The 20,997-nt window shown below is 47.2% G+C and overlaps 1 protein-coding gene across 2 annotated transcripts in view; it reads right to left on the bottom strand.

The window, feature by feature from the left end:
- TBX20 (T-box transcription factor 20) overlaps positions 1 to 15,588 on the bottom strand; it is a 39,544-nt gene extending 23,956 nt beyond the window's left edge. For both annotated transcript variants that reach the window (XM_066192356.1, XM_066192365.1), the window contains exons 1-5: positions 15,378 to 15,588; positions 13,054 to 13,288; positions 11,509 to 11,673; positions 6,171 to 6,279; positions 520 to 678 (exon numbers count right to left, since the gene is read on the bottom strand). In XM_066192356.1, coding sequence (XP_066048453.1) covers positions 520 to 678; positions 6,171 to 6,279; positions 11,509 to 11,673; positions 13,054 to 13,288; positions 15,378 to 15,504 — 795 coding nt within the window. In that variant the 5' untranslated portion in view covers positions 15,505 to 15,588. The remainder of the gene's footprint in view (positions 1 to 519; positions 679 to 6,170; positions 6,280 to 11,508; positions 11,674 to 13,053; positions 13,289 to 15,377) is intronic.
- Positions 15,589 to 20,997: the final 5,409 nt, after the last annotated feature.

Here is a 20,997-nt window from a genome sequence, read left to right as displayed (position 1 = left end):
CATTTTGTATATATTATTCACTGGCATGCAAATTGAAATTCAAACATCTGGATGTAATCTGGGCAGCCTCTGAAAAGCATATCTCTGAGTGACTTTCCTTACGTTTGAGCCTTACAGCTTAATTAGTCAACTTTTTAAGCCTGTGAAATCATCATGTGCAAACCAGAATCTCTCTCAGCTCATAGCTTGTGGCATGAAAGATCACTGCAAATAAGAACAGTTCTTTAATGAGCTATAATTAGAAAATGACTAAACGTTAATAGGCAAGCAGCTTTTTATAGACAGAGGGGAAGACAAAAGAAAGCCTCTTACTTGCCATTTTTACTCTCATGAATAATCCTTACTGCTCTTTGAAGTCTGTACTACTACTGTATATTCAGGAAATACTCATGAATGTGAATAAGATTGGCATGGAAAGATAGGTTTGGGCAGAAATTTTCCTAGTTTAGATTGGGCAGAAGGGAATTTTCAGCAGGGTGGGATCCAGTTACATCTGTGGAAATTAGCAACACTACTCACCAATTGATTCTGGTAGGCAGTAACAGCAGTAAAAACTGTCTCTGGAAAGATGAATGTTCTGAACTCTTCTGATTTCAGATTTAGCAAAGAAGCTGTGTGATCCTTCTTCTTAATGATGTGGACCCTTGGCTGGTACTTGTGCATGGAGTTCAAAATGATCTGCAAGGAAGAATGACAGAGCACTGTCCTGAGAGGAAGGCTGACAGGGCCCTCAAAGGCTATAAAACCATGGGGCGGTGGGGTGGGGGAGATCTAATTAACACTGAAGGGGAAGCATCTGAAATCTAACCAGCCAGGGGCTTGTTTTCAGAGCAAACTCTCCAGGTCCTTTGGGCAGCTCCAGGAAATGGAGGTGGAAAAGCAGGCATCCCAGGAGCGAATCTCCTCTCACTCCTGCGCCACTGGTGAGCATGCATTTCTTGAGGTGTAAATACCTGTTCCTACAGGTGAGGTGTTTTACGTATAGAATTAGTCACTGGTAGAGTGTGCCCAGGCTGGCAGGTGTGAATTTGTAACTCCTGAAAACTAATGGCCGAGAGTCCCCGCTTGCAGAAATGCTCAGGTGCAGAATGAAAACAGTCACAAACCCTCAGGGAAAAAAAATGGAAAAAATTAGACCCATTCAAAAACCTACCAGCAGCAGCACAAACTGTCTGACCAAAAGTAAAACTCCACGTAGCCTTTCCCTGTAGCAACCCTTTAAAACAAACTCCTTCAGAGGCGCTCTTCACCGCAGACTACCAAAAATGCAAGCAAGGAGGGAAACCAGTACGGAACCCCCAAATGACTGGGTTTTGCTATTCTATCCTCATTAATAATTGTTTACGAGCTCCCAAAACAATTCTAAACCTAAGGTACCAACCAACCAATTTCAACATTCAAGAGTCCCCCTTGCTTCAGTTACCACTGGCTGGAGGCCTGTTTGGCGGCCTCTAACCACAGTATTACAATATAAGAATTAAATACAGAGCTCAGCTCACACCAGCCCTTGTTTTGGATATAATCACAGTCACAAGACAAAATTGGCAATGGTGTGGGTGGTTCTATTTTGCAGGGGCCATAACGACATTACAGGCAGCTCTGTACATCTGGAATAGCTAATGTGCATTCCTCAGGAAGCGCTAACTTCAGCTGAAACATAGCAGGAGCAGTGCAGTATTTCATGCTAAGTCAATGAGAAAGGTTGCACATTGCATTGGAGTGGAGGGCTTAGAGACAGCTCTATCATGGCTACAATTTCCATCAGTGTTTTTCTTTACTGCTCCTTCGGGGCCAAATATTGCCAAGACTCACACTTTGGGGGGAGGCACACAGCAACAAGAAAGACAGTACAATGACAGTGAACCATCATCCTGAAAGTGTTGCATGTTTGCTTTAACCAGCTCAGGTCCTTTTTCAAAGCACTTCACCATTTTATATAGGAACATACACAACGGCCATGGACCTTGCTTTTAATATCCTTAGCATGTTTCCCTCTCTTTGAAAAATTTTGTCTTGCCATCCTAGTTACTTGGAGTGCCCTAAGCAGATGGAAAAGACGTTCTAATGCAGGGTGTGTGGATGGTGATAGGCTCACTGAGGGGTTGGCCCACAGACCTTGGTGCTTTCCATTGCCTTTCATGGCCATGACATCCACACCAAGGCATTACATCTGAGAAGCAGTCAGGTGGAAGGAGGAAATCACCACGCATGCCCCTTCCTTTCACTCCTCACTGAATGCGAATTGTGATAAAAGGAACTACATTTCTCAAAGAAGACCATATAATCCCTTATAAAAAATTTCCAAAAAAATAGAGTGCACATAGATAACCTCCCTCCCTCCCATGGTACTCTACATTTCTCACTCCCACCAGAGGTAAGTCTGGTCATTCATGTACTAAACAAGTACTGAATGCAGCCAGGAGATCACAAAAAGACCCATGACCAAGGTAAACATCACCATTTCCTTCATGTGAGGGTCTGTATGTGTAATTCTCCACCTGAACCCCCACACAAGCTGCTGATGACACACAAAGACACTCCTTAACATCCATGCAACCTCTTATGTTAGGATCATATAAAAATAGCCCAAAGGAGTTAGATCCAGAGGGTGTTCCTCACAGAGTAGCCTCCAAGGGTGGCCTCAAAGTCCAAGCAGTCCCCTCCTGCATGGTATAGCTATCAGAAAACCCCTTGTGCCAGCTCAGTGACAGTCCTGCTGGCATGTCCCAAGAGATACATCAGGTGCCCACATATTCATGGCAGCCCCCCTGCACACACTTGGTGGCAGCCACAGGGTCCCAACCACCCCACTTTGTGCTGACAGCCTGAGTCAGGAAAGATGACCTGGATACCTCCTTATAGGATCCTGATTGCTGTAAGGTCAGGCAGGTTTGTAGGCATCTGGCTCCCACTGGCTACAGACCAGACACCAGAGACAATCTGGATGCCAGCTGCAAAATTCCAAGATGGTTTTGAATTCAGAAACTTTACTGTGAATGCCACTTCCATATCCACCAAATTATAGCATTACCATGTAAAGTTTTCTTTTTGGAAGCACAGAGATTCCTAACTTCTGGCTGGTTGACTAAAAAACTTGGGCATAACTCCTTGTGGCTATTCCACACCCCCTGCTTTCACAGTTATTTATTAAACATGTTCACAGCTTTGAGGATTTTTTTGCATAGATTCATGTGTTTGAGTAAATGCCAAAAAACCAGTTACAATAATGTATACACTCATGGCTCACCTCAATATAAACCAGAAATGATGGCACTCCAATGAAGGCCAATGAAAAGTCCTAAAGAAAGCACTCTGTGTAAAAAACATTACTAAAAACCTCAGGGGAAAATGTCACATTCATAAATATTTCACAGTCAGAAAAATCATAATTACTTGCTTGGCTGTAAAATTCTAGAGACAAGAGCCATTTCCTTCCTTTGGTAAGGATATCTGAAAGTGTTTCCATGGAGTGAGCTGTATGTCATGTACACAGAGATAAGACTTCTGCCTGAGGCTTGGGGAGAATATGTGCATAACTCTGGAGTTACACATGCTGCTGAAGGTACACGATCAGAAATGTTTGCCAACTCCAAAAGCCTTGGAATAAGAGAAAACAAACATATGCTAGAACAAACAAATGCCTCTCTACTCTATAGATTCCTTTTCAGGAAGTGAACCACTCTACAAATAAACCACAATTACCTTAACACCCAAAACTGCATTCTGGACGGTGAAGAAAGCAAGCAACTAGAACAAACTGGAATCAGGTTGGATCCATTTTCCCTATCTGTAACTAGTATTTAAAGGCATTTTTTTGGGTCATCCAATCTTCCTCAGGAACCAATACGGCTTATCAAACAGTGAAGACTGGCTCTTTCAGCCTGAAAGGAGAGATTTCAGGCAGTGCTTCAATTCTCTTCTTGTCTTCATAGACAGGAATTTGGAAATGCCATGGACCATAGCACAGGAGACCCTCCTTAAAGGCTCCAGGGGACTGATTTCTTCCTTAATTCTACTGATCATCCAATGATGGCATTTGCATAGCTTCAGTAAGGCAGCACATAAAACCTGACATCCTAATTTGGAACATAAACCCTCACAAAATATTAAAAAGAGAGTGCTCTGTGAAGAGGTAACACCTGTCACTCAAATCTCAACACAGGATCAAGGTTTCAGGGCTTATTCTTAAGTGAACACGTAAAACTTTCCATTGTCGTTGGCTGTCCAGAGCCTTTGTGTAAAGAATGGGATCAATCTCTGCTTCTCCGGAAATTAATGGGAAGGCTGCATCTCAAACGCTACGGATCATTTTCTCCTGCTGCCTGTATTTGAGACGATTACATCTTCTTGCTCTGCCACATGTCTCTGTTCCCGACAGCTTCTCAGACCTACTTCTTCTTCCTACTCCTCTGGGCTTCTGGGAACTGCAGCTCTCCTAACTAGCTTGCAATATACTGCTGCAAGCCCTTTATTAGAGGCACACATGGCCCCTGTTATGATGAAAAATGCTTCTTTTTAAGTGCTCACGTACACTGCTCTATCATCACTCGGTGATAGAGCCCACAAATCTTCAGCTTTGCCCTTCTACAGATTATGAAATAAAAGGGAAGAAAAAGAAAAACCATGTTCCACTAGTCCTGAAGGGAACAACGGTGGGAACTGGGTTCAAGAACAATATACTCACAGATGGATCTCTACAAAAGAACAACACAGAGGCATCTATCTGGGCTTTCTTTTGTTTATTTGTTTGGGGTTTTAATATATTCTTGATGCTGTTATTTCCAGGATGTATTTTAAATTATCATGGCTGTGGTTCAATTCTCAGTTCTTGAAATGAGTGAAAATTCTCTTTTGGGTGAGAAACAATTGCATAGAACACAGCTGAGACAAATGGCCACTGTCTCCCACAATCCAGGCCATAAATACCACGCCAGGGAAGGGATTTCTGATACATTGTATTCTGCAATTTTTCAGCTGAAAGAATTAGTTACCCCTACACACACTTTAGAATTCAAAATCATTCCTCCCTTCCCAATGCCTCATGTATTAACACTGCCTTTATGCTCGTTCTTCTGAACTGACCTGCCCTGTTCTCAGCCAACCAATTCTTTCAAATCTGTCCCCTTGCTCCTTCTCTCTTCCCTGAGAGAATCACCAAACCCAGAGGCAACGATTTTAGCTCTTTCTTTGCAATTTGGAAGCACTACCTAGTCGTCCCTGCACTTTACAGGCAGTTTTAGGGAGAGGACAGGACAGATGATACCTATTGTAAGCACCTACCATTAGGCAGTCAGAAAACTAAAGGAGTTGTCCCCATTGATGGTGCATAGCAGGAACCCATGGCAAGCAGCTCTGAATCCTGTTTACCATCTTCCAGCCTCAAGACTTGTGACAACGAACTGGCACCAATGAGAGCTGGGACCTGTCTCCTTCAGAGGACCAAGCCCACCCTGTGGCACCTTGACTTGCAGTTAGCCTACAGTTATTCCAAGGGCAATTGAGGCACACTTACGTTTTATAATTATATAGACCATGCTTTGGTGTCAGGTCAGTATTTTCTTTTGACTCTGAGCGCATGCTGCATTGAGTCTGGAAGTAAAAGAGCACTTATTGACAGACCCAACCCTAACAGGTGGCCTGAAGTGACCTGTTGGGAGCTTCCAAGCACACATATAAAAACACGTGGGTTTGGCACGTGCTGGCAATGGCACATGGCAGAGCAGACTGCCAGGTCACAGCAAAATGCAAGCAGAAGCACAACAAAAGGCTCATCTGCCTTCCTTCTATGCCTTGCTTTGATGCTCACCTCCACCCTGAACTTGCCCGTGATGGATGTTTTGCCTCTAATGGAAGTGGGAATATGATTTGAACCATTGATCCAGGCTCTACCTTATGAAATATTACAGAAAATCCTGACTTTGAAAGTCGCCTGTTCCTCAACAACAAAGGAACCCAAAAGGACCCTTAAACATGTTAAACCAAACACATTCAAGCTTCAACATCTTCCACCACTGTGGTATGAAGGGTTTGAAGGGCTGGCTAAAAGAGGTGTAACATGGGGGCCATGCCAGCGTTTCCCCATGGCAGTCTCTCTCCCATTTAGCCCTGTGGCACAAGCAAGCAATTCCTTAGTGATTTGTTTTCCCTTTCCCACCCGTAGAGCTACTCACATGGCCATGCTGATCCAGCTCGTTGTTGGTGAGTTTGACTTTTTCGAAGGACACCATCTGCTTCAGCAGTTGCTCTCCTGTGAATGGGGAGTCAGGGTGCACATACAACCTAAAAAACACAGGGAAAGTGCCTGCTGAAAATAAAATCTCACCTCTGGGCTTGTGTGTGGGCACCACCTCTGTATGAAATTAAAATGCACATATCATTTTGCTTTCAGGATATGCAGTGGTTTCACGGGCATGGACTTCCTGAGAGCTTAGGGTAAAACAAATCTGCTGCTAGAACATGATACCATGTCCCCCAAATTAATGAATTCCCAAAATAAAGCTATTCATGAAGGACAGTAAAGCAGATGACTTAATTAATTCACTGGAACATAACTGAGAATCCTGGGTCTGAGTGCTAGACTGCTCCTTAACCATACCTATTATTTTATCCCGCTATCTAAAATGGAGACATTAACATTCCCTGTTGTGTCTTTTCCCAAATGAAAAATTGATCATGTCTTTCCCCACAGCTGTACTAACAAGCACTTAAAATAACAATGACTACAACTCCAAGAGAAAAAACATGGTGTCATTACAGAGATAATGGGGGAATGCAGATAAAAGTGCATTTTTCTTTATATGTAACATTAAGCCGTGATAATGATTTTAACCTGCACTCGATCACACATTTGCTGTGGTGACGTCTGTTTATAAGAGGTTGAAGGCTGCAGTCCAGCACAGTGGTCTGACATGAAAAATTAGTTGCAGTTTTGCTATTAACAGTCCTACACTTGGGAAATTAAACAGAAGAAAAGGAAGCAAGAAGACATGCAGATACAGTGATATATATATATTATGACTACACTAATTACAAATGCCATGCTATTTAAGAGCAATGATTTTATAGGAATAATGTATTGCTGAAAATTATTAACTCAACTGTTCTTTTGTGATGGCAAATTGACTAGACTTTCAGCTAGTGCAAACCAGCCCTGTTTTACTGCTGCCTGCATTGGTTGTCACTCACTGAGGGCCTGACTCTCATTTTGGGTGATGTCCTTGGCCACACAAATGACTTTCTTCCATTAGGTGGGTGGGGCAGCACTGAGCTGCCAGGTTTGGAAGATAAATATTTGTCCTCGTTGTTGAGCTACGATTTTAGAATGGAAAAACCACTAAATGGTGGGGCGTAACTCTCCAATAGAGCACGCTGATCCCTAATCAAGGAATGCCCATACTAAAGACACTGGGGAGAGCAGCCCTGTTGCTCAAAGAGGGAGGAGATTTGATCCTGTATTCTGTTTTTGCCAGCAGAATCCCTAAGACACAGTGAAACTAACATTTTACCAGCACAGCTCGCCTCAGATGTACAGGATGTTTTCCTTACATTGATCCAAAGCACAACTTGGCTGCTCTAGCTATGTCTATGGGAGGGATGATGCTGAGCCAGGATTTCTGTCACAATAAAATATTCCTAGCATGCAGGCATCCTCACTGCTATCGGCTCTGCTGATTCCACTGCAAAGCTCATAAAAAATGATGATGCATCTGAAATCCCAAGACCTGGAATCATGTTATGTCAAAAGAATCTTAGCTCTCGTGAAAACTAACTCTGCCTTCCTCTAAAGAACTGAGAAAATTTAAATATTTAGAGCTATGAATTACGGAAGGCAAAACAAAATGAGTCCCAAACATGCCCTGCAACTTTTAACTTTTCAGCCAGTCTTGGGGTTTGGTTTTTTGGCAGTTTGTTTGTTTGTTTGGGGTTTGTTTTGTTTTTCGAGCCTGATGCCTAATTTTGGATTTCTGGATAGCTAAAAGTGTTTACTGTGATCACAGAGTCAGACTCAGTAAAGTTTGGCTAATTGGGACCAAGAAGCCAAAGTATTTCAAATATGTGTGGGGAATGAGTAAAGACCTCCCTGTGCTGAAAAGCTGAGCGCAGTTGTTTTACACCATTGATGGTTAATGCCTGGCACTGCTTTAAAACTACCAAGTACCTGTAAGCAGAGTGCTAAGAGGAAAGTCACTGAAGGATGGGCACCAGAATGTCAGCTACTAAAAAGCAGTAATAGACCTTACTTTTCTTTACCCATTTGCTACAGCCCAACAATCTCACTGCAACACAGGGTTCCACCTGGTGATCTACACCTATTTCCCACACTTCTCCCACAGCCCAAGCTGGCACACCTCAGGGAAGAGGGCGGAACACTAGACAGAGCCATTTCTGAAGCAGAAGTGGTTGGCAAGACCACGAGTGCGGACGAGAAAACAGGTCAGTGAGATAAACATGCACATTCCAGCACGGCACACGAGGCTCTCCCAGAAGTTTGCCTGGGATCTGCTGCCTAAGGCCAGCCAGATGTGAGGGGCTCCTCGCTTCGATTCACAAAGTATTTAGGAGCCATATTTGGGTGTGAATTTGCTCTGCAGTATATAATGTTTCAGGATATATGCAAGGTTTGGGTACTGCTTCTTTTTTGTGTATTTTGGAATGCAACACCGCACTCTCTCTATTTAGTTTAACAGATGGTCTGGTGCCACAAGCCCTCTGCATGCTACTTTTATTTACCATAATGTCTCAAATAATTTTCAAAATATAATACCTTTTAAAGGTTTCCTGCCTAGAGTTCTCCGTAAGTTTGCAAACACTGAGTTCATTAAACAAATTATTTTAGACAAATACAGTTTAAAAAAAAAATAGTGACAATTTTTGAGTGAAAGAAATGAGGCAAAGGAAGAAGATCAAATAAAGGTACATGCTGAAACTTACTGAACTGATGTCTCACACAGTTCTAACGATGTGGAAGACAAACACAAAATATCACATAGGAACTCTATCCCCAGATACCACTTTAGAAGATTTACACAATACTTTCTGAAAAGTATTTTTATTTAAATGATCATTGCAACATAAATTTGTTCATTGCAACATAAGCTTGTCTTCAACATTGACAGCAGGAAGACAAGGATAAAACTGGTTTTAATAGAAAGTTCCCTGAAGGGCTAATCTTTCAAACAGAATCACAGAATACTTATTAATTTGAAAAAAAAAAAATCCAAAAAACCCCTGCAAAACTGTCATAATGTTGAAAGTTACTTTTATAATGGAAAGAGTGAAACCATCAGACTGGTTGAATCCTGCAAAGTCTTACACCCAGGCACAATGCAACTCCTGAATTATAACCCTGATGCCCCTGTTCCAGGCAGACGCAGGCAGGCAATGGTGTGTGTGGGGAGTAAGTACCTTGTTACCAGTGCCCACACACACCTCTCACTGACACTCCTCAGGCAGGGAGAGCTAAAACCCTGTATTTGGAGGACAAGAAATCATAACTTCGTTAAGGGTTTCTGTTACTGAAGCGGGACCAAAGTCGTTTCAAGATGGGAGGAGAAGTACTTTTAATCTGTTCAAGACTGAGGCCTCCTACCCAAAAAGATAACACTCTAGAAGAAGCACTGGTAATGCAAACACTGGCAAACTGAACGTCTTGAAATCCTTTTTCTCACCAAAAAGAAGTATAAGGAGGACAAAGTGCATAAATGTATATGTAAGTACCGTCCAAAAAAAGGAAAAAGCTATCTCTGCCTGTGCTCTGATCATCAGTCTGTTAAACTAAGCATCCTGGAAATGAAGCAGGAAAGCTGTACATGTACACATGGGGGCAAAGCATCCTGAAAATGGAACTGCACAGATATGCATTTGCACAAAGGGGCACTGATCTGCTGAGGACTTCCAAAAGTTATCACAGTGCAATAAAAATAACTATTAAATTTCAAGAAGGTTTTATCCAATAATCAGTAGGGCAATTTCTAATTATTCCGGTCTCTTGTCTTATGTTCTTGTATTTCCTTGTTAAACGAGTCTATGCCAGAGAGAGTGTGAATTAGAAATCTATTTAAAGGTATCCCAAACGGGGCATGAACAGAAAAATAAGAAGGGGGAAACCCTGCCTTAAAACTATTTCTGTTCTTCTGTTATTTCTTCTTTTGATGCTGCCTCCTTTGGACCAGGACCTATGTTTTTTCTTTGGGTTTTGATCAGTACCCATTACAATACGTCAAATGAAGCCCTCAGACGTTAACCACACTGCAAGAAGGAGTTTTTGGCCATGAAAACAAAGCAGACATAACTCCTAGGTTGCTGTCTTTAATCACAGCTTCTCTGCTTGCGCTTTTTGTTTGTTTACTTCTCTGAACAGCCTTCCAGAGATCACTAGTCACCAAGATATCAATTCAAGAATTTATATAAGGAAATCGCACAGAATTTGGTGCCTATACTCACACACCAAAAAGATTTGTTTCCATTCCTTGTGTTTCACTTATAATTTCTGCCTCTGTAATAAGCAAGTTCTTAACCCCGGGCTAAGCCACCTGGAGCAGATCTGTGTTCCTGCGCGGAGCCCTCCGCAAAAAGTTTCTTTGAAGCCGGAGAGGCATCCGCGTTATTCCCATATCTCCGGCTCTGACTCAGCAAAGCCTCTCGACATGTGCTGCAGTCTTACTGGGCTTGGGGACTGAAGTAGGTACAGAAGTGCTGGGCTGAATACGATGAAGTGTGGGTCTCCCCTGAAGTGCCCTCCCACCGCACAGCCCAACGCTGCAGCCTCAGCTGCCTCAGTGCTTAAAGGAATCTGCCATTAATTACATTAATGGAATGACTTTAGAAATTAAATCTCTAAAGCATTTGTTTCTGTAGAGAAAGAGGAATCTATTTTAGAGAACTTATTTTACAGAGGGTTTTTTTCCTGATGTCTCAGAATATGTCATGATTTCTTAACAAAAAGGAAAGTAACGGTCCCGAGAAACTGGTCTGTACTTTGCCTACTGCCTAAGAGATGATTAAAATCAGGAATAAAGTCATTGGATAGCAAATGCTGGATATGTTACAGAAATAATATAATTTCAAGCATAAACAGCAGTGAGCTGAAATTTATTTCAGCTTTGGCTTGGCTGGTGGTGCCTGGATTGCTTTAAATTATGAGGTCAAATATTGGGGGGCAAATCCAAGAGACAGATCAAATTTTTTTTTTGTAGTTTTCTTACCTGAATCATGACAAACTTCAATTTTAAAAATTAAGAAACAAATAATATATATAAAAGAACTCTTAAACCAAATTCTGCAAGTCTTGGAATATTCAGTATGAAGCAAACCTCAAGCAGAGATCTGAGGCCAGATTCTACAACACAAAAATTTTAATCAGAGTTTTGTAACCAACTTTGTTGAACATGGACTCAAAATCTCAGAGCATTATTTGCAAACAGAATGGAAAGATTGATACAAGAAATTTCTTGAAGGAAAAAAAAAAAAGTAAAGAGAAATGAAAGATCAGCTGTGAAATCTACAAACCTTGCAGGGAGAGGAGGGTCAGCTTTTCCAGCCACTAACCAGGAAGACCTGTGGTAGGCATATCTATATCTTTTATTGTCCACAGGAACTATATCCATCAACACAATATACTTGGCCTCAGGATCCACTCCCGAGAAGGAAACCCTGATCGTAGGAAACATTCTCCTGAAAAAAAAAAAAAAAAAGGCAAATCAGAAATAGTTGGGCAGAGAACAGAAATAAGAGGGCATCTGAAAAGCTGCTAAAAGTAAGAACTATATTTAAATCCCCTGAAAAAACTTAAAGCATCTATTTATTTTTGCTTCCACATGATGAGAGTAAAATCTTGTGTCTCTGATAAGGAGACAAAAAGCAGCTTGAAATCGAAATGATATTTGAGAAGCAAAAATAAAAATATGGTAAAAGTGAAAAAGTAAAGGAGAAATACACTATTTGCCTGTTAGTTAAAAGTACACAACGATTTCAGCAAATAGTTGTAGCTAAAAGTAGCTAACGTACATAGATATTTAGACACTTGGACTTTCTTTTAATTATTTATTTTTTTACAGGATCCATACTACTGTAAGGGAAATATTCCAGAAATAATTTCCGTTGTTATTCTCACATATTTTAGATGAGTGTTTTCTTAAGCGTGCTCACAATATTTTTGAATGGAATTTTCAAAACTAAAACACTTCTTTTCTGTACTAAACTTTTGACAAAACGCAATTTTAAAATGTAAGGTTGTCTTGTAGACCAGAAATAAAGTTAAATCGTTTTTGACAGTTGAAAATTTTGAACTACAAATTTCATGTTTTATACCTATTTTTTTTTAAAAAAAAAACCCCAAACATATAACGATAGAGCTCACTAGTTAGAAAAAGAATCTTCAGGCAACCACGTTAATAAAAACTAACTTGGGGGATTAAAAAAACTCGAAAAGGCATTTGGCTCCTCCGGACTGCGTTTGACTGACCCAAACCCCATAGGCTTTACTGAAGAAACGACATAGTTTGAGGCAAGAAGAAAGCCTGGAATTCTTTTGCGCATTTTTGCAACCGAGAGAAAAGAACAAACCAAACCAAGCTCTGACAGAATCACTCCATCACGACCCCGCGTTTCCCTCGGTCTGTACCAACCTAGCACCTCAAAATCACTGCGGGATTTTAGTCACAGACCTGATTATTAGGGAAATAACAATTCTTCTCTGCCGCCAGAACGCCCCGGGTGGATTTCAGCCGGTCCCGCCGCCCCGCACCTCGCTGCCGGCCCCGGCCGCTTCTCCCTCTGCCCCAGCGGGGCTCCGCGCACCGCGCAGCGCCGGGCTGGGCCCGCCGAGGGGATGCGGCAAATATGGGGCTTCATCCTCCTCCTCCTCCCCTTAACACAGCCGTGCTGTTCTCCCGATTAAAAAACAAACAAACAAAAAAAAAAACCCCACACACACAAAAACAAAAAAAAACCACCCAAAACTGCGGGGTTTCCGTAACTCTGTCTTTTTTTCGCCGTCCAAACCCGCTTTTCGGAAGATGCCCAGAGGGAAACCCCGCGGCTGCGCAGCCTTACCTCCCGGATTTGGTGATGATCATCTCGGTACCCAGTTCATGAAACTTGTCCCAGAGCTCCTTGGTCTCTAGGCTGCAGGAGATTTTGGCCATCTCCTCGCTGGGGATGATGGGGGTGGTGGGGATGAGGGGCTCGGTGCACAGGGAAGAAGGGCTGCTGCTAAAATCCCCGTGAGGGTCCAGGCTGGATAAATCACTCAAAGGCTGGGCGCAGGAGGATTTCTCAACGAATTGTTCTGCAGGGTTTGAGGAAAGAGAGAGAGAAAGAGAGACAGAGAGTGGGGATTCATCCAGGACAACGAGACCACCGAGACAAGCCATTTAAACAATATATATGTATATATTAAAAGGCATATATCGTTCAACTGCCCCTGCTCTGCCCCAGCAGACCCGGCCGATTATTTAGGCGTCCGCTCCTCATCTGAGGGCAGCGGTGGTGATTTTCGGAGATGAGCTCCGGGAAGATCCGGGAGCGGCGCCTCTCCCCAGAGGCGCCCCGGGAGAGACGCTCGGGGGGCGGCGGGAGCAGCACGGCCCCGGCCTCGCCGTCGCCCGGCTGTGACCCGCTCCGCGGGGCACGGCGGGGCAGAGCCAGCCCTGCGCTCCGCGGCCCCGCTAACCGAGGGGTTCCACGGAAAGGTCACTAATTCTCATTAAAACGGGAGCGTTGGGCGCCGAGGGGCTGCTGAGGGCCAGGGTCACGCTGGGGGAGCACGGGCGGCTGCTCCTAGATTGCGCCGCTGGCAGAGAACGCAACGCAGAAGGAGCTCGAGCGCGGCCGCGCAAGCTCCGCGCTCCCTTCGCGGGGAGACGAACCCCAAATACTAATTAAACAGCGGACACGGGCTCACCCTCCCGGAAAGCTGGGTCTGCCTTTCTCCCAGCCGGTTTGCTGACACTGAACCCGCTCCTTTGGAGAAACAGGCTCCGGGGGAGCTGCGTGCGGCCGCGCAACATACGCGGGTGCAGTAGCTGCTGCTGACGCTGGCCGCCCGCCGCGCCGGGCTCCCGCCGCCCACCCCCGCAGGCCCCGGGAGGCTTCGGGCGCTTCAGCAGCTCCGTTGGGAGTTTCCGCCGCGGGCGAGTCCAGGAGGGAGCAGGGCTGCGAAGGCTCTGCCCGGCCCCGTGATGCGGCACCGGGATGCGGTGATGGATCCACCGCCCGGCGCCAAAGAAGGGGAGGAACACGAACGCGCTCTGCCCCTCCGGGGAAAGGTTTAGCCTAAAGCTGCAGTTAATCAAAACCGAGTCCTAGGCAGTCGTTTCCCTTCGATTTTTAGTTGAACGACATGAGGGAAGGGGTTAAAACATTGAAAAGTTAAATTAAATAAGCGTTTTCATGAAAAAAAAAAAAAAAAAAAAAAAAGGAAAACCAAAAAACCCCGAACCAACTCCACCAACACTAAGTTTAACACAAACTCATGTAAATGCGCCGACCAGGAATGCTGCAACATTCCCGGCCTACATTAGAGCCCAGACTTAAAACTGAAGTTCACAATGAATCCCTAGCCTATGTGAAATCTTTTGAGACGGTTGATTAGGTGCAGCAGACACTGAGGAGCTGCCTTTTCTAAATTCTTTTAAGATTGAGTGTAATCCTGTTCATCGGCGCCCTGAAAGCTTAACACATATTTTGGTAGTTTTCTGCGAACTCCTGGATACACGCAACGATGACAAACAGCAGAAACTTGGAGGGGGGAAGGAGGGGAAGATGTTAATGTTTTTAAAAGCTTTTAGGATTCTGAATAGAGGCAACCGAATAGAAGTGAAATCGCTTACCCGAAAATCGCATGCCCTCATAAAAAAACCTCCCTGTCTGTGTAGAGCAAAACAGCCTGTACGAGCCTACATCGAGGAAGTGTGGAGTGAAGGGATTTTCAGCTCTACGCACAAGTTTTACTACCCCTTGTAAGCCTAGGCACGACAGCGGAGAGCCTCTAATTTGACTTCAGAACCAGGGTTGATTTGCAATAAGTATTTAAGAGATTCATTTCATGTCAGCGAAGAGAAATTGAGCTACCTTAGAGTGTGGGATTATTCTACAAATGGCGAAGCTGGATGAATAAGAGGCATAACTGGAAGTGGAGGAATTTAGGAAACTCTTTATGCTATAAACAGCCTCGCCTAAAAACGACCGTGGGTGATGGAGGCTGAGGTGGTGCTGCTTTCCACCCCGCGGGGAAACCTTCGGGCAGGGGGGACGCGCCGCTGCCCGGCCCGGCTGCAGGAGCGCTGAGAAGGGTGAGCCGGGGTGGACAGGGACAGACGGACGGACGGGAGCTCCGCACCCCGCGGACACCGGCGGTCACCCCCGTCCCCACTCACCCAGAGGCTTGATGGTGCTCTCGGGGGACTCCTTGTCCTTGGAGCTGCCGCTCGACATGAGGGCGGCGATGGAGAAGGCGTTGGCCCGGGACGAGAGCTGCGGCTTGGGGGGCGGCGTGTACTCCATGGCCACTGTGCGGGGACGCGGCTCGGTGCGGCGCTGCCCGGACGGGGCGGGCGGGAGGACCGGCCGGGGGTGGCGGAGCCGGGATACCGGGAGCACTCTGCTCCCGGCGCCGCGCGGTCCCCCGCCTTAACGCGGGGCCGCGGAGATCCTATCGGCCGGCGGCCAATCGGCGCCGGGACACGTCAAGGGCCCCGGCCCGGCCCGGCCCGGCCGCGGGGGAGGGGGCGGAGGCGGGCAGCAGCAGCAGCAGGAGGAGGGACGGACGGAGGGAGGGGAGGGCTCTACCCGCCCGCAGGGTGGGGAGGGGGCGGCCGGCCGTCGGGACGGTTCCCCGCGGCCGCTCCCCTTTCGGGCACCCCAGCCTCGCTCCCCGCCGGGGACCCCGCTGCTGTTCGGAGGGCGCCCTCCGCTCCTCTGAGCCCCGGGGGCGAGAGGCGGGGGGCAGGCCGTGTGGCCGGAGATGCTCCCGAGAAGGTCCCTAGGCTATTCGCTTTGCCGAGGCAAGAGACGGCGGAGAGGCACTTGAAAGGATGAAATGTAATTGTGGATTTTTCTGGTGCGTGTGTGTGAGTGTCAATTTTCTCTTTTACATTCAAATATTAAAAGACCGCAGCTTTCAAAGCAACCGTTTTTGTCGTTGTGTGCCTTCTGTTGGGACAGAATGTTCCTTATTAGGCTGATCGTGCCCTTGGTTTTTCTGCACCGCCTCCCAAACATTGTCATCCCGGTGAGACATACTCGCCCCCACCGACTCCAGGTGAGACCAGACCCTTACAGCATTCCCTTCTCAGCCAAACTAGTGCGTGGGCCGCTGGTCGCACAGATTTCTTCAAATCTGTTTCATCGGCTGCGCCGACATAGATGATATTGATCAAGCACGGAAGAGAGAAAGAGAAAAGAAAAGAAAGTCGGGACGGGCTGATGGTACCAACGAGTAGTTTATTCCGAGGTGGTGATTTAAGTTGCTCACCAGTATTCTTTCACACATGCAATATAAACACACTCAGATGAATAAATTAAATAAAGAAAAGCGGAGCTTTTAATTAAATTCCTTTAAATAAAAATATCACTGAAAATATTTACTCCCTAGAACGACTCTCAAGAGGACGTGCAACTTTTGTCACTGAAGTTCCACCTTTGAAACCTAGAACAGAATTCAAGGACTCTTGTTGTGCAGACTCGTGCCAGGAGCCATACATACCCAGTGTCGCTCCCGTTCCTACTACACTTAATCAATTATTATGGAAAAATAATTATTTGGGTCACCCTTTCCAGCCAGGGGAAGACGAAAGAGTGCTTTATCGCTTTGAGATCAGCGAGAACCAACTGCAGCGTGCCCTTTTGTTAGCTGAATTTCCTAACAGATTGAATATCTATCGCAAACGGGACGCGCATGTTTAGAAGTGCCTAAAGCGTCTGGCAGAGGATTTCGGCATGGCCCACAGCGATCTGGGGGCCCGGTCTCGCCTCAGGCTTTAGCGGGAGGAAAGGGGCGAAAGGGAAGAGCTCAGCCAGCCCCGCGGCCGGGTGGCCGGGAGGGTCTGCTCACCGAGCATCGCTTCTTGCTTCACACAGGGAAACAGAGACGAGGGGTTCTGCCGACATCAATCTTAAAAATAAATAAATAAATAAATAAATAAATAAATAAATAAATAAAAAGCAAAAGCTTCCCCAACACTTCAGCACTTCATCCCGAGGGACATCCCGCCAACTACGGGTCCGGTTTCCCTGCGGGACAGCCCCGCTCCTGGGACCCCCTCCCGGCGTGCTGGGGGCGGCGGGACGGGGGTCCCGAGCTCCCGGCCCTGCACTCCCTTGGCCCTACCTGGAAAGCAGGGTCCGGCCTGCCTGAAAAGAAAGACAAAGGAGGGTACAAACAGCCGGGGAAGTTATCCTCATCACCTTTCTTCTGGTGGTAACAGGGATTCCTAGGTCTTCTTTGGTTTCCTACCTACTGTATGCTCCGCGCAAGTAAGGAGAATTAAACTCACGTTCCAGTCAAAGTAATAGCGCAGATCCTACATAAACAATCAAACAAAAACCAAACAAAAATCCCCTCAAACCAACCAACAAACCAACCAACCCAAAACCCCGAAAAACAACCTCTCTTTTTCCCTTGCTTATTTCCGTCTCCTGGCACTGAGGTCGTAACATACCTGTCCCTGGCAGGGGCTGCCCCTGGTCCATCGGGGCTGAGGGGAGAGGGGCGGTGGGTGGCCGTGGATATTTCTGTGCGTCCGTCTGGGAAACACCGGATCAGCCCCGGCAGCTGAGGTTGCTCCAGACCGATTTCTGCTCTCCCTCTCCGCGGGATTTCCAGTCCCACGGGGCGAAGGGTCATTGCCTTGGCCCGGGGGAGGAGGACTCGGCCGCGGCGGGGGAAGCGCTGCTCGGTGAGCGGGGCACGGCGCACCCGGGCGCGGAGGGGAGTGGAGCGTCGGGCGAGGGGGAACAGAGGCCGCGGCGCTGGGACGGGGCTGCAGGTCACCTCCGGGCAGGAGGTTTCCCCCTGGGAGAGGAACTGGCTTTGGGGGCTTGCGGGTCTCTGCTCGTACCTCGGAGATAAAAAAACCGGAACGGAAAGAAACCAGGAGCTTCGTTTTGTTTTATTTTATTTTAAACGCGTCCGTCCACACGGGATGACTTTCTCTTTTGTTTGGTTAAGCCATGCAATTTTTCGCTCTATCCCACGATAATCTATATTTTTTTAGGGTTTTTCTTCCTCGCTCCGCCTCCGATAAGGAAATGAGCCTTGTCTAGACGCCCAGAGCACCCCCTCCTTCCTCGTGGGCAGTGAATGGGTCTCAGCTCCGGCCGCCTAATCCTCGCTACGGCTCCCTCCCCCGCCAGGGCCGAACTGGGGAGACACAGGGATCAAGCAACCCGAGTGCGGAAAGGGTGAGAGAAAGCCCGGCTTCCCTGGGCTGCTTTGCCGTCCCTGCCCATGGCCCTCTCCGGAGACGGGCCGGCGTCCAGAGACCAGGGAGTGGCGGGGGAACACACCACTACCTCAACGCTCTTGATGCCTCTGCTTTCCCAACCAAGTGGATGTGTTTAAGAACGTCCGCGCGCTCTTCCCAGGGGATGCGGACCGGAGCTGCCGGTCCCCGCCACACCCAGGCACAGAGCGGCTGTCACCACTGTACCGACCCCCTCCCGAGAGCAGAGTTACCGACCCTGCTGCTCCCCAGCAGGGCGGTTGCCTCGTTTGAACCCGTTTCAGTTAAATCCTTCATTATTGGTTATCCGCATATGAAGAACACGCAATCTGCACTTTGCAGTTTGTTTTTAATCTAGCAAATACATGTGTTTGTCGCTGGTGTCAGCCTGCTGTGGAAGAGACATTTCATTAGGCTTAATTATTCTTTAAGAATACTTTTTTCCCCCCGCCTTCCTTTGCCTAAAAAGTTCCTTACTCTCTTGTGCACCAGCAAAAAATATCGTGCGGTAATCGCTGCACACCTCATCGCTCTCATTCTGTTCCCAGCTTTAATCAGGATTAAGTCTCAATTTCGCTGTCAGGTTTCGAACAGGGAGCTTGCAGCCCGCCTCCAAAACCCGTCTCTGATCCCTGAAAAGCCAAGGACAAAACTCGATCCCGTGAAAAACATGAGCACCGCTTCTTCCCGGCCCTTTCCTCACCCAGACAGAAACCAAGACAGGAACGACACACGAGGGACAGAAAAACCCGTAGAAACCCGCCGAGCAGTCTAGGGTCCAGAGGGATGGTTTCAGGTGCGCCTTCGCTAGTGTGGACAGGAACTCCGACGCTGCGCGTTTCTGCGCGGCCGCGCAGGCCCGCCGGCGGGCGGGGTGTGCGGAGGGGCGCGCACACCGGGCGGGGAACCACGCTCAGGTTTTAAGCAGCTCTTTCGCCCAGCGATGAGGGGCCGTTGCCCTTTAACTTTATTTTGTTCCCGCAAAAGCCCCCACGCCGCACACTTCACGCCGCAGAGACAAACCTGTGCTGTGGTATCCGCGGGGTTGCGCCCCGAAAACGAGCCCGACACCGAGCCCAGCTGACACCCGCCCTTCTCCCGGCTGTCCCTTGGGATAACCTGGCATTCTCATCCCATCCCTCCTCCTCCGGACGCGAAGGAACCTCCGTCTCCCCTCCGGATCCGTAGCCTGTGAGGAGGGCAAGGACCAGGTTTCCCTTTAATTAGGAGCCTAGGGGTGTGGAGCGCCGCTGCCGAGACCCTCCCTGCCGCCGCCCTGCCCTGACCGCTCCGGTGCTGCCCGGAGTGTGTGTCTGACCCTCCAGCCCGCACCCCCTCTCCAAGATAACTTACTGCACTGCTTTGGGATTCAGTCTACTCCTGCCTCGGGACGGAAGAGTTAAAATCTTTTGCTCTTTTGACTTTTCACCCTTGTAGAAGAAAACAGTTTGTCCAGCATAACGAATGGTGTTTATTCGCTCGGGCAGGGTCTCCGGCTCGCCCATTCTCGCCTTGCGAGCGCACCGCTACTTTACAAAGCCATGGTTACCTCGCTACCCGGGTCTGGCTTTAGCTTTGCTCCCCTGCAACCTCACGAGATTATCAGCCCTGCTTTCAGGAGCTTTTTTGTCCTCTGCTGCATGTTATTCTATTGCTCTGTCCAGCGGATTCTCCCTCTCTTTGCGCTCCCCGATTTGGGAGCAGCCCCCGCTCCCACCGCTGTTGCTACGGCGGGGACATCGCTCCCCTGCCGCCGCTCCACGCTCTCCCCTTCCCGGAAAGAGCCGCGCCAGCAAGGCAGAAGCCCAGGTACCCGAGATCCAATTTCACAACAAAAACATCTCAATGTCACCTACAGCGAGAAGGTGGCTTATTGGAACAAAATGCGAGGCATTTTAAACCTATTAGGCATCTCCCAGATGCAAATCCAATGGTGGAAAGAGAAAGGCTCTATTAAGACCCGAGGGCTGACAATTAGATTATAGTCCAATTGCCAGTGGATAATGTGCTAAAAGCTTTCCCATTTAGTGTAACTCCTCGCTGAAAATTATTCACACTTTGCAGGCTGCCGCGCTCCTGAACGGGAGACGTCTTTGTCCGCGAAGAGCGCGAGCAGCCGAGTACGGCTCAACACAGACACACGGACGCACGGACAGATGCACACGCAGGAGGTCTCGCAGCCAGGAGGATCATTAAACACATCCTTCCCGACCCAGAGCTGTGTGGCAAATGTGTGGTACAAGCTGACGAGCGCACTCACAGCCGCTGCCGAGGCACCAGGATAAGGGCATCCACAGGCGTACAAGCACCTATTCCAACGTGCCATACTCCGTATCTATGGCTTGGTTTGTGTATTGCATAACCTGGAAGATCATCTAGTTCTCATGCATCGCCGCATCAGCTGGACACAATTAGATTTTAATGTCCCTTCACGTGTAGAAAACATACTATTTCCCGCATAAACGTAAAGTTTATATTTAATGACAGCCATGACATTTTTATTAAAAATAAATATCCGAGTTTGGCTACTCCACAGATTATTTTTTTTGGGTTT

Source organism: Chamaea fasciata, unplaced genomic scaffold, assembly GCF_029207755.1.
Source record: "Chamaea fasciata isolate MVZ Bird 193981 ecotype frontalis unplaced genomic scaffold, bChaFas1.0.hap1 SCAF_1, whole genome shotgun sequence".
Classification (NCBI taxonomy): domain Eukaryota; kingdom Metazoa; phylum Chordata; class Aves; order Passeriformes; family Sylviidae; genus Chamaea; species Chamaea fasciata.
The sequence above is the reverse complement of the archived record's forward strand: the minus strand, read 5'-3'. Positions and strand labels throughout refer to the sequence as shown.